Below are 12,513 nucleotides of genomic sequence, written 5' to 3'. Positions count from 1 at the left end.
GCGCATACCTGCGAAAACGACGATTGCGCCCATTACGCCGCACATGTTACATATCGCCGCGAACGTCGGAATGAGAGCAATAATTTTAGGGCCATCAATCACTGATAACACTAAACTGATGAGCTGTAAAAGCGTTTAAAGCGCCGCCTATGGCCAATTTTGGGTATGCTATTTTTTTGTGATGCGCACAATTTTTAAGCTTGACATGTTTGGTGTCTATTTACCCGACTTGACCCCGTCTTTTATATTTTACCAAAAAAGTGGGTAATATTAGTTGTTTTATAACCAAATGTTAAAAAAAACTTATTTTTTAAAAAAATTTCAGTAATTTCTCCTTATTATAGTAAAAAATAAAACCCCCAGTGGTGATTAAATACATATATATATTAATTATGATTAATTATATATATATATATATTATATTGCCGCCCACACAGTACTGGTGACATATTCATTTTTTGGTGTAACTGTATTTTATTTTGAAGGCATGTTTAAATACAATTAAATTAAAATTATTACATCAAAACAATCTAAAATATAAACAATCAACGTCCCCCCCTCAGCGGGCCGCGATAAAATTATCAAACGTTGACCGGTCCACGGCGATAAAAAGGTTGGGGATCACTGCCTTAATGCATTTCACACTGGAGTCCTTGAGGTCCTTTTGTATTACCCTTTAAAAATAAACCTCCAAGACTGTAGACGTATAGCATAGACCAATCTCTTCTTTTCTCTGTGCATTTTTTTATGCTTGTTCCAAATCTATATATTTTTTTGCAATTAAATTTATAGTATATGCAATACCTGTATGTAATATATTTTATATGCATACTATGATATTATTGTGTGTGTGTATGTATATATAATATTTAACTTTTTTTTTCAGCTGGGTTGAAAACTTTGGACAGGATGGCCTTGGATTGCTGCTGGATATTTTAGAAAGAATGGTGGATGGAAAGAGGTAATGTGCTTTTCCTGGTTTAATGTAAAATATGCTTAGTACATTGAATAGTAACATTTCATAGACTGTATTGACTGGTAACCCTTGTTACATTGCTGATATTGGAGAAAATGCTTTACATAACTCTCTTATTCACAACTGCTTTTTTTTTTCATTTATTGTTTGCACATTGCGATCACTCGTTGGCCAGCGCTACCAGGTGACCATTCTGACCAAGGAGAAGCGTTTCTTCGCATGGTTAAATAGGGTTTTGGTTACAATTATTTTTTGTTTTGGGGCAAGTAGATTGTCATGAGGGACAAGTAGATTGGGCCCCTGTTTTAGTCCTTGGACAAGTAGTTTTTTTAAAAAAAATTCTGCACCCCTGACCTGAATAAAAATAGAAAAAAGTAAAAAATAAAATAAATACAAATAAAAAAGTGATACAGTAAAACAATAATAAAAGAATTAAAAAAATGAAAACCAACCCCACTGCCCCCGCCATCTGCATGTGAATAAACTCTTGTGTAGGGCATTGTGTGTGCATGGAGTGCTGCTTCCCTTACACTGTGTGCTATATTGTGGTAGCTGGGCAGCATGCTCTCTAACACGCACAATAAGCATTAAAGAGCACGTTTGGGAACTTGGGAAAATGGAATTACCAGCTCAAATCTGGCCCTCTCCCCACTGCTATAATTACCTTTCAGGGAACAACTTGCAAGCATTCATTTGTCAGCGTGGTCACCTGACCACATTGACCAATGAGAAGCCCTTCTTAGCACGGTTCAATACAGTTTTAGTTAAAATATTTATTTTTATATCAGGACAAGTAGATTGTAGATTAAGGGATGTCAGCTGTCCCGGTTAGGATCGAGTCCTACACTTTGTGGTTCTCGAGAATTGTCCCCAGAGGGTCCTCCTTCCTGTTTCTCAGTAATACCCTTGAGCTCTAAACGTTTTTGTTTATCACACTCGCCTCTTTACTAGTGTTTCTCTGATTTAAGATTCAGTTGGACTCCACGTGGTTGCGGTGTATATTGTACCCATTATTTTTTGCAACTTGGGAGGTTGGCGGCTTTTGGTCTGGGCGGATCTGCACACTCCTCCTTCCCCACCTTTCACTGGTCAGACCTGGGCTGTTGGGTTGCAGTCTGCCTGGTGTGCGGTATTTGGCCATGGAGGCATGGTTCTTGCTCCTGGAAGTATTGCCGGACCATGAGTTAAACTGCAGTCCAGCATTGGATGCCGGACCTGTGTTTCAGGTGGGAGATGTCGGAACTGGACCCCCACTTTCTTAGTACTACGACCTGTTTGAAATCTGTGGCTGCTTCATGGGCTACTCCTGCTTTGCGTGCTTTACTGTCATGAGGGTTGGTTTTCCTTCATGTTCCTGGTCTTTGGTTTTGTCGACTTTTCCATTAAAGTCCAGTTTAATGATCCTTGTTTTTTTTTGGTATCTGGTATCACCATGTGGTTCTAGCCAGAGGTCCTACTTTCCATATGCCTGCAAGATTGGGAGGCATTCCTTTTTTTCCTTGGTGCGTGAGGAGACTTTTCTTCCTTAGACAGGTTTTTAGGGTTGTATGTCCCCATCTCTATTTTTGTTTTTTGAACCAGGTTCAGCCTAAGGTCCGCTGATATATTTTCTATTTTCATACCAGGGTGGCTTGTACCGTGCTTTATTTTCTTGCAAGTTCTGTCTCCTTTGTAGATTTGGTGTTTTCCTGCCTTCCTTGTGGCTCCTTTTGAGGGAAATCTGCTTCTTGCTCCACTATATTTGGTGGTTCAGACAGACCTGCTCGAGCTTACTATTTCCGTATGGTTCTGGTTTTTGTGTTGCACTCTTTGCATCTGGGAGTACTTACTGGGCTCTTTCTCTTTGGTTACCATTCCTGGATTGCAATGTGGTATTTTTGCCCTGTGGTGCAGCATTTGCATGTCACTCCGCGTGGGAGCTCTTCTTGTGTTGCTTACTGAGGGGAGTTTTTTTTCTCCCACCCCCTTAGTAGCTATTCCTTTGGGATGTCCCAATAGTCAAGATGTCAAGATCTCCGTTGTGTCTTTCAAAGAGCCGAAGAGAAAATAGGATTTCTTTTTGTACTCACCGTAAAATTATTTGACCCAAGTTTATTGAAAGACACAACACCCACCTCTCTGGTTGTTCTAGCGGTGTCCAGTCGCTGTGTTGTGTACTGCTTTGTTAGAAACAGAGCTGCCTCTCGCAAATGGGGGCCGTCCCTAGCTGTACTTTTGTTTTTTCTGCCTAGTGTCCTTCTCCTGATGGTGTGCCACTATAACCCAATGGTCAAGATCTAAATATCTTTGCTGTGTCTTTCATTGAACTAGGAGAAAAGAATTTTATGGCGAATACAAAAAAATCCTATTATTGCCAGTGTCCACTTACCTTAAGGGGGCAGCATAACTTGTGGTTAAGACTAAGATACTGTGTCCTGTACTGTACTCCAAGAAAATGATTTTACAGGTAAGTATTTAATCTTCTTTTTAGCCTAAGCCAAAGAGAAAGAGCCCAGCAAGTACTCCCAGATGCAAAGAGTGCAACACAAAAACCAGAACCATACGGAAATAGCAAGCTCGAGCAGGTCTGTCTGAAGCATCCAATCCTAGACTGCAGTTTAACTCATGGCATTTACTCAAGAAGTGCTTTGTCCCTCAATGAACATCAGAGAAAGGGATTTTATAGGCAATAATTCATTTTTTTCTCAGTGTTTGTACCCCATTGAAGAAAGTTTTCACCACTTCCTGTCTTTGTTGTCCCTTGTCACTAGGACAGAAAGTGAACAACTGACAAATACAATATTTTTCTCTCCTGAATTATATACAGTTCTATATTCTAAAAGTGAGCAGTGAAATGATAATAGTTTTTTTTTTTAAGGTCACTTTGCATTTTTGAGGATGCCTTTTAACTCTGGCCCTTATTGCTTTAGTTGCATCAGTTGTACAATTATTCTATGTTTTTTTCTGTTATGTCAGTCTCATTACTTTACTTGCAGGCATAGCTTTTAGCTGTTGTGTATGCCCTCTTGTTCAAGTGTATTCTGTCCTCTAAAATTTTATCTAAAACCTCTCATTCAATTGATATATTAAAATTTCTGTATTACCTCTATTCTTACTCATTCAAGCTCTGTAAATTTTCTTTTTTGAAAAAGCTTACAAAATCATATAAAGATAACACAAGTTTAAATATATTTTTCTTTAGCAGCCCTGAATAATGCATTTAATACCCCTTTTTCCAGCTGATGTATGTCAGTTGTGTGCCCTGAACCATTTATAAGTATTTCCAATTGTTTTAAGTTTGTTATTTAGAAAACGCAATCAAGTAAATGTCCCCTTATTATAATTGTCCTCTTCTCACACTTACAAATGAGTCCCTTAGTGGCCAATTTAATTGAATTTGGCTGGAAATTACATTGTACTTGAATAATCCCCCTAATTCTCAAATATACTCTCTAAATCCTTTTCCAAAGTTGATAGACTCATGTGTAGAATGGGTTAGGGCAGAGATTGATGAAGCACAACGATATAAATCAAGCCAGCTATCTCTCTGAGCAAGCTTGTAGCTGTAGTATCTGATTGTCTATGTAGGTATCACAAAGTGGCACAAAGAAATAAGCATAGGGAGTATATTTAAGCCAGCACATTTAAACTGATTCAGGAAATATTTGCTCTTTTGTTAGCCTCCCCACTCTTTTCTGTATGGTTTCTCTAAGTTAACCAGTGATAGTCCTAATTTTACTGTATTTGCTCTGTGGGATTGCAAAGCAAAGGGTCTATTATCTGCTGTACATTTTTTTAATACACATTTTGAAGAATGTTCCCTGTTGTGTATCCGTTAACCAGCAGCTTGGGGTGCTTGCTTCACCTGTTGGATTTTAAACAAATGTAGCTATATTACATAAACTCAAACCATTGACTGGTCTGGATAGTCAGTTAATGCACATTTAAAAGTTTGATAACTTCTAACAAGGGGCATTCCTAGGGTTGGAAATAGCAAAACAAAGATGTAGTTCTCAAGCAGTTATTTGGGACATATATATTTGCCTAACCTATCAGTTGGAATATTTTTTGAAGGCTTACCACAATAGCATTTGACTCATTGCTGCAGACTTACAGCCCCAAGGACCACATTTTTAAGGTTTTTCTTATTGTTTATGCCTTGTCATGACCTTGAAAGCTAGAGTTGTGTGACCCTTGTTTGTAAAACAAAAGGATTGCTTACCCCTACAAAATGCTGATTTGTAGTATTAGGAAAGCAATGACCTCGATGTATAGCTTTGTTATAACTTCTGATATATCATTCAGGATGTGAAGTTTTGAGCATTTTCAATGAAACATTGTTTTAGGTCATGTGTTTTTATCCCCTCATATTATTCAAAAATAATGATCAGGTATATAAACTTTGATAAAATGTAGTCCACATGTAGATGACTATGCACTATGTATGTTTAAAGTTACTTTATTCTGTGAACTGACTAATTTTTCAAATCTCATTCAGCCATGACAAAATAGAAAAGCGAATCCAGCACAAAGTCGTACAATGCCTGAAGGCATTTATGAACAACAAGGTAATTTATGTGTAAATAATAAATACTGTTGTATGTTACATGTTTTACATTTGGAATATCTCCCATCTTGTATGCATTCCTACTTTTATTGTTAGCAGTTAATACACATCAGGCAATGTTTGTTTGTATTCACTTTGAGATTGTGTTTCTCTTTAATCACCATGTTGCTTAGGGCTTGTTCACACCAAGCACGCTCCAGGAGCAGAGCAGTTACAGACCGGATCAAAACTGAGTCCAATGTATTCCAATGGTATTTTGGGCTCTAGTTCACACCACAGCGTTCAGTTCCAGAGCATGTAACAAAACTGCAGCAAGCCCTATTTTACCTGCTCTGGAACGCTCTGGAACACATGCAAATGCATCAAAAACACATGCAAACACCCTGGAACGCACTAAAGGCCTATTTTAACCAGTTGAAGTCCGCAGTGTTTATACCCCCTTCCCATCCAAGCCATTTTTCAGTATTCAGCGCTGCGGTACTTTGACTGACATTTATTCCGTCATGCGACGCTGTACTGAAATAATTTTATACCATTTTTTAGGGACAGATAGAGCTTTCTTTTGGTGGTATTTAATCACCACTGCGGGTTTTATTTTTTACTATATTAAGGAAAAATTACCGAAATTTTTTAAAAATAAAACTGTTTCCCCTATATTAAATGATAAAACATTTATTATTACCCAATTTTTTGGTAAAATATAAGAGACGGGGTCACGTCGGGTAAAAAGACACCAAACATTTCAAGCCTTCAAATTGCGTGCGCGCAAAAAACTATAATACCCAAAATTGGCCATAGGTGACACTTTAAAAGCTTTTACCACTCGTCAGTTTAGTGTTATCAGTGATTGATGGCCCTAAAATGATTGCTCTCACTGCGACGTTCGTGGTTATATGTAATATGTGAAGCGCAATTTTTGTGCGTTGGTGCACCGGAAGCGTATTTACTTTATATGTGCGTAAACGTGGGGGTGGGAAACTTAAGAATTTTTGGGGGGTTTTTAAAACTTTTTTTATATGTGGCTTATTTTTTAAAAACGTTTTTTATTTATATATATATTTTTTTACTCTTATTGTTATTGCTATTACATAGGGGGAAACAATCCCCCTATATAATAGCAAAGGCACACTGACAGGTCCTCTTTATGGAGACATTAGGGGTCTCTAGGACCCCTAATGTCACCTGAGGACCCCAAAAGAAGCTGATGAAGCAGAAATCTGCTTCATCAGCTTCGTCTCTCTGGCTATAGCAGCCAGATGACTGACAGGTGAATGCGGAAGTGATGTAATACACATCACTTCTGCATGCACAGCACGGAGGGAGGTCAGCAAGGAGGAAGATGCTGAGCTCCCTCCCATCTTAGCTCCGGACACCCTCCCGAGCCGGTCCCGGCCCACAGATGGGGCAGCGGATCACGGTATTGAAGGTGAGGGGTCAGGAGGGGGGCCACGACGGCGGCAGCACTTGAGGGGGGCACGCAGCCAGCACATATACACCATTGGCAGGCAATGGAGCCGCCGATCGTGTATATGTGAAACAGCCGGTAACGCCTCTTTACAGTGGACTGTTTCTTTCTGCCCGTGTGCACGCAAGCAGAAAAAAAAAATGCCGTCTGGAGACTGCAAGCCGCCAATATGACTGTGCCGTCCATCCGTTTTTTTGAAACTGGCGGACAACAACTGGTTAAACTAAAAAAAAAAAAAAAAAACCAACTAAATTTTTTACCAAAAACGACCCAGAACGCATCAAAAACGTGGTATAACCCACTGCACTGCGTGTACAGAAACTCATGCAGATCTGGCCTGCATTTGGTGTGAACAAGCCCTTCAGTTATGACTTAGTTGTTCTAACTTGTGGCACCCCCTGATTGCAGGGGTTTAGAGCACTCACCACCACCTTCTCTGATCAAATCTAATGTAGAGCTGCTTAATATCTCTTATTTCCTCGACGACCCTCCAGGGGGCTTGCTGTTGAACTCTGAGGATTTCCCCTAAAAGAAGAGATTTCACCACCTGAATATCAGTAATTTGCTTCCCCAAAGCAGAGGGAAACTGTGTTCTTTCTAAGAGAGGCAGTTTGTTCCTTTCCCAAATGTGGAAGATTCAACAGTTCTTCCACTCACATGGTGTCTGGCCTTGGTTCTCATAGACCTAAACAATCCACCAAGGTGTTTCCTCATCATCCCCTTTTTATTGATTTTATCTGCAAAGATTTGAAACACCCAGACAAATAACTCCTTCCCCCTATACACTTTAAGACACTTTAAGAAGGGACAGTAGCTTCAATCCAGCCCCGCCATGAGGCGCTTCCCCTAGTGTCTAGTTGTGGCCACCTACATTGCCCTTGTGGGCACGAATTAAGTCTTCAATTTGCCTGTCTTCTACTCCTCTACTACACACCTTTTTAACAGTTTTTTTTAAGACCAAATTCTTGTACACCTTAATTGGAATCCTGTTTTCATGCAGAAGAAAAAAAGGCTCTAAGGGTATTAGATAGCCAGTGAATTGTATTTAATCACTGACCAATAAATCAGACCATTTAGGGCATTTGTAGGTCCTTTTGGACAGACCTGGAATTAGTCCAGTCTGGAACAGGAATTGTGAGGGGCAGACTAGTGTGTATAACTTCTATGATCTGTGTGCAGTATTAAGCAAACATCTCCCAGTCTTTGGGCTGGCAGAGAACTCACCCCCTTCCCCTGCATTTCTGTGAACTCACTTGTGTCAGGAAAGTGCAGGAAAAGAGAGAAGAGCTGTAAATCAAGAGGCCCGTCTCCTTTGCCATGTGGTCAGGAATGGCAGTGCTTTCTTTCTCAGCATCTGAAGTGCAGCTTTTGCTGGACATTGAAACATGGAATAAAAGCAACAATTTAGGTTACTGCCCTCTGAAAAATAAAACAAGGTGAGAGGACGACTGCAACATCTTCATTATTAGTGTCCCTTCTTTGAAGTCCGCTAGCCTATTTAAACAGGACTAAAGTATTGTGTTTTTGATCAGTATTTGGCATGCTGATATTGGCTAGGGTAACCTTCTTTCTATTTATGCTGCCTTTCAAAAATAAGAGTCTACCCTGCACATCTCTATGCACTCTATTCAAGATTATCTCATTTGTTGCTTGGTGCACCAAAATATTATCAAAGATGCAGGTTACCGGTGCTACAAGTCTTCATTGCTCTTCATCTAAGGGATAACCCTTTAGCTTCATGGTATTTTGTCTATTGAAATTCTCTAGGTCGTCATGCCCCAGGTGTATAATGAGAGCCTGTGGTTTTTTTGAGCTCGAGTTTCCTCAAGTTGTGCAATGTATGATTCAAGTGCCTATGTGCCTGCTTCAATGGTATTCAGTCTCTGGTTGAGCTGGGATACATTTTGTCTTATTATCCCCAGGTCCGACTTAAAGGAGAACTATGGGGTTAAGGCTTTTCCCCATAGTTCACCTTAGGGTAATGGGAGGACACAAACTAGCGTCCTCCCGTCACCCTAGGCTCGCAGTATACTGAGATGCCGCAGCTGAAGCGGATCCCGACAATTATGTCTGGATCTGCCTAGCTGTGTGACTGACAGCTGGCTGACTCTGCCTATCTAGAGGCAGAGCCAGCTGTACCCGCCCCCTCCCCCGGCCGATCCGCCAGTCAGTGTTGGCGAATCGGAGCGGGGAGGGGGGGATCCAGGGGCTGTGTATGTGTATAGGTATGTGTTCGCTCACCTCCCGATCTACTAAGCCGACTTGTGACAGTCTCATTGTCACAGGTCGGCTAGAACTATGAGGTGAGTGAAAAGCACTCACCTCATAGTTCTCCTTTAAGGTCAGTTTTAGTGCATGTAGCTCATGCCTCAAAATGCTGCATCAGTAATATTTTGCTTAATAGAAACTGCACTGCTGCTTCTGTTTTGGGAGGGTTGGCCTGATGGGCACTCACCATCAGAGACTGTGCAGCCTTGGAAGGAACACCAGGTAGGCCAGGTCCTGAATCCTCTGCTTCCAAATGAACAGTCAATTGCTGGCTTGTCTTTGATGCTGGAGATGCATGTCTCTATCTGTCTAGGCCAGGGACTGAAAGCTGCCTTATTTACAGGTGAAAGTGCTGAGCACCATATTTAGCTCATGGGCCACTGTCTGTGTCGGTGTTATGGACTTAAAAAGCTCCAGGTCGCTGGCCCACAGAAATCCCTGGCAGTAGCTACAGTTTGTCTTGTACTCATACATCTGGAAAAGTGGTGTACAATACCTGTGCAGCTGTGTTAAAGCCGGCACACACAGAGCTTCTGCAATGCACATCTTCACACCACCATGTCCAGACCTCCTCCCCTAGAAATATTTTAATGTCTGAGATTATATTATGTGCTAGGGTTACTTCTTATCTGTAGCTTAGCATCCAGTGTTGAAATTATATTTCCTGCTTTTATAGCCTGTCAGGAATTTTTTTGGGGGAAATATCAGTGTTTTTTTGGTTTACATTTGTTGATGTGCTTTGCTGTACAGATCATGGCTTACTCATATATTTCTTGCAGCATGGCTTGGAAAGGATCATGGTTGAAGAAAGGAGCCTGTCTTTGTTAGCCAAAGCCATGGATCCCAAGCAACCTAACATGATGACTGATGTAGTCAAGTTATTATCTGCCATTTGTATTGTTGGTGAAGAGAACATGTAAGTACTTCTTGGTTAGTCAGATGTAATGCTGTTTACTCATGAATAACCATTTTTTAATACATTTACGACTGGCAAGTTATTTCTTGCACATAATTCCTTTAGACTAATGTAAACACCAAAGGAAGTGAGGATATTAAGACTTTTCAGGTGCTACTTCATTGATCAGTAATATGCACCACAAAACTTTTTTTTCATAAAAAAATTGCCCTTTTTTAAACTGTTCAAAATTCATGAAAATCCAGGAATAGAGAATTAAAACAAAATCCTAAACAATGTAGAAAAACAAACAATACTTTTTACGCATTAAATTTGCACAGGAAAATACCCCCAATTACCCCACTACGCATCATTGTCCATATGTTAATAACAAAGCTGATCTTTCCTTTGAGATAAGTGCTGATTTACTAATGGGGTAGGGGTTCTGTTTGATGCCTTTAGCCGATGGATGTGTTTAATCAGGAAACAATATTTCTGTGATATTTCAAAATTAATGTACAGGCAGTCCGCGGGTTACATACAAGATAGGGACTTTAGGTTTGTACTTCAGTTGAATTTGTATGTACGTTGGAACAGGTACATTTTTTAAGTGTAACTCCAGCCAAAAAAAAACATTTTTTAGTTTTGGATAGCATAGGGAAGGGTCACATTTGTTTTGCTGTTTGTTCCTGTTGTCCAGAAGATTATAATAGAATAAAAACATTTTTTTAATTTAAAATGACACACAAACAAAAGTTTTTTTCTATTTTTAATTTTATAAACTTTTTTATTTGTTTGCAGTTTTAATTTTTATTTAGTTAACTTTTTTTATTTTGTCTTTTTTAATTTAATTTTTTAAAACTTTTTGTATTTATTTTTTATTTTAATGCTAGGAGCAATAGCCAGCCCACTATTGGATATTTAAAATTGCAATAGCCAGTAGCAGGCTGGCTATTGCATCTGCCCACTGCCTGCTGTCAATCAGCAGAGGAGGGGCCTGAAGGAGAAAGTTCTCTATCAGGTCCTCCCATGCTGATTGACAGCAGGCAGTGGGCGGGTGCAATAACCAGCTTGCTATTGGCTATTGCATTTTACAATATCCACTAGAGTATAGCTCCCAGCCTACAGATGAAGAGGAGGCAGGGGGGCGGGGCAGGGGAGCCGTGGCCAGACCGATGGAGCGAAGGATCGACTGGACCGGGGAAGAGAAGCCGACGGACCGGGGGAAGAGGAGGCCGGGACTGCAGCGGAGGAATGCAACGGTCTGTGTCCCTGCAGCCTCCGCCAACACAGGCGGGGAGAGCAGCAGGGATTTGAAGGGACACAGGACGCTGCAGCCACAGTTCTTCTAAATGTACCGGCGGCTGCCGGTACATTTAGGAGAACAGTGGACCTCGGTTCGGAAGTATGGATTGTCCGTATGTCGGACGTCCGTAAGTCGGGGACTGCCTTTATTGCCCTATATGTATATCTACAAAAGCAAAGATCCACAGGGAGAGAGATATGGGGGCCTGCTGATGCAAGGCGATAATGTAAAGAAGTGAATCATTTATATGAAATGTAGCTATTTTGGCATTATGGACTTTTCTTAGAAATGTGTCTCATGGTCATAGAGGGAGTGAGTGAGAGTGTTCCCATCAGTTTCCGGATGAAGCGGAGCTATCGGCCTAAGAAACACATCGAACAGCACCCCTATCCTATCAGTAGAATTAGCACTTACCTCAAAGGAAAGATCGATTTTGTTAGATACAAGGGCTGTGCTAATTGATGGAATATTTGAAGGGATTTTAATGTGAATTATTGTTTATTAATCTACATTGTTTAGGATTAAGTTTTAGTTCTCTCTTGGGGCATTTATATATAGATTTTAAACATTGCTCTAATAAAAAGGGCCATTTTTAATGAAATGAATCAGTAGCACCTGAAAAGTCCCAATGTTCTCTCTTCTTTTTGGTATTTATGAATAGCCATGCCATGGAGTACATTTTTGTTTTGCCTAAACATTTATTTACAAACATATCTTGTTTTGCTTTCTAGTCGAAAGCTTATTGCTGATGAGACACAGAGTTGGTTTGCTTTCAAAATATTTACTGAAACTATGATTTTCACAGATTTTTTTTTTTTATTTAAATTTTTTTTTTGATAGTTACAAATTAATGTGCTCTCATCAATAACAATTACAATGTAATTGCTTTACCTCATCTGGGAGATACAACAATCACATGGTAAGATGTTACTTTTGAAAAGTGAATTAATTATGCCTTGTTTAGTTGTGTATCTCTTACAGGACAGAAGTACACTGTTAACATGCAATAAATATTTTTTACCCACACTTCTGTGCATTTGTGAATTGGGATTTCTTA

At 39.9% G+C, this 12,513-nt stretch overlaps 1 protein-coding gene across 1 annotated transcript in view; it reads left to right on the top strand.

Moving 5' to 3' along the window:
* The first annotated feature begins 888 nt into the window (after positions 1-888).
* Positions 889-12,513, top strand: part of LOC108799904 (protein diaphanous homolog 3-like) — a 177,135-nt gene continuing 165,510 nt past the window's right edge. The window contains exons 1-3 of the mRNA XM_018571841.1: positions 889-961; positions 5,454-5,523; positions 10,035-10,171. Coding sequence (XP_018427343.1) covers positions 945-961; positions 5,454-5,523; positions 10,035-10,171 — 224 coding nt within the window. The 5' untranslated portion in view covers positions 889-944. The remainder of the gene's footprint in view (positions 962-5,453; positions 5,524-10,034; positions 10,172-12,513) is intronic.

Source organism: Nanorana parkeri, unplaced genomic scaffold (genome assembly GCF_000935625.1).
Source record: "Nanorana parkeri isolate BGI_ZX_2015 unplaced genomic scaffold, ASM93562v1 scaffold1853, whole genome shotgun sequence".
Classification (NCBI taxonomy): Eukaryota; Metazoa; Chordata; class Amphibia; order Anura; family Dicroglossidae; genus Nanorana; species Nanorana parkeri.
The sequence above is the reverse complement of the archived record's forward strand: the minus strand, read 5'-3'. Positions and strand labels throughout refer to the sequence as shown.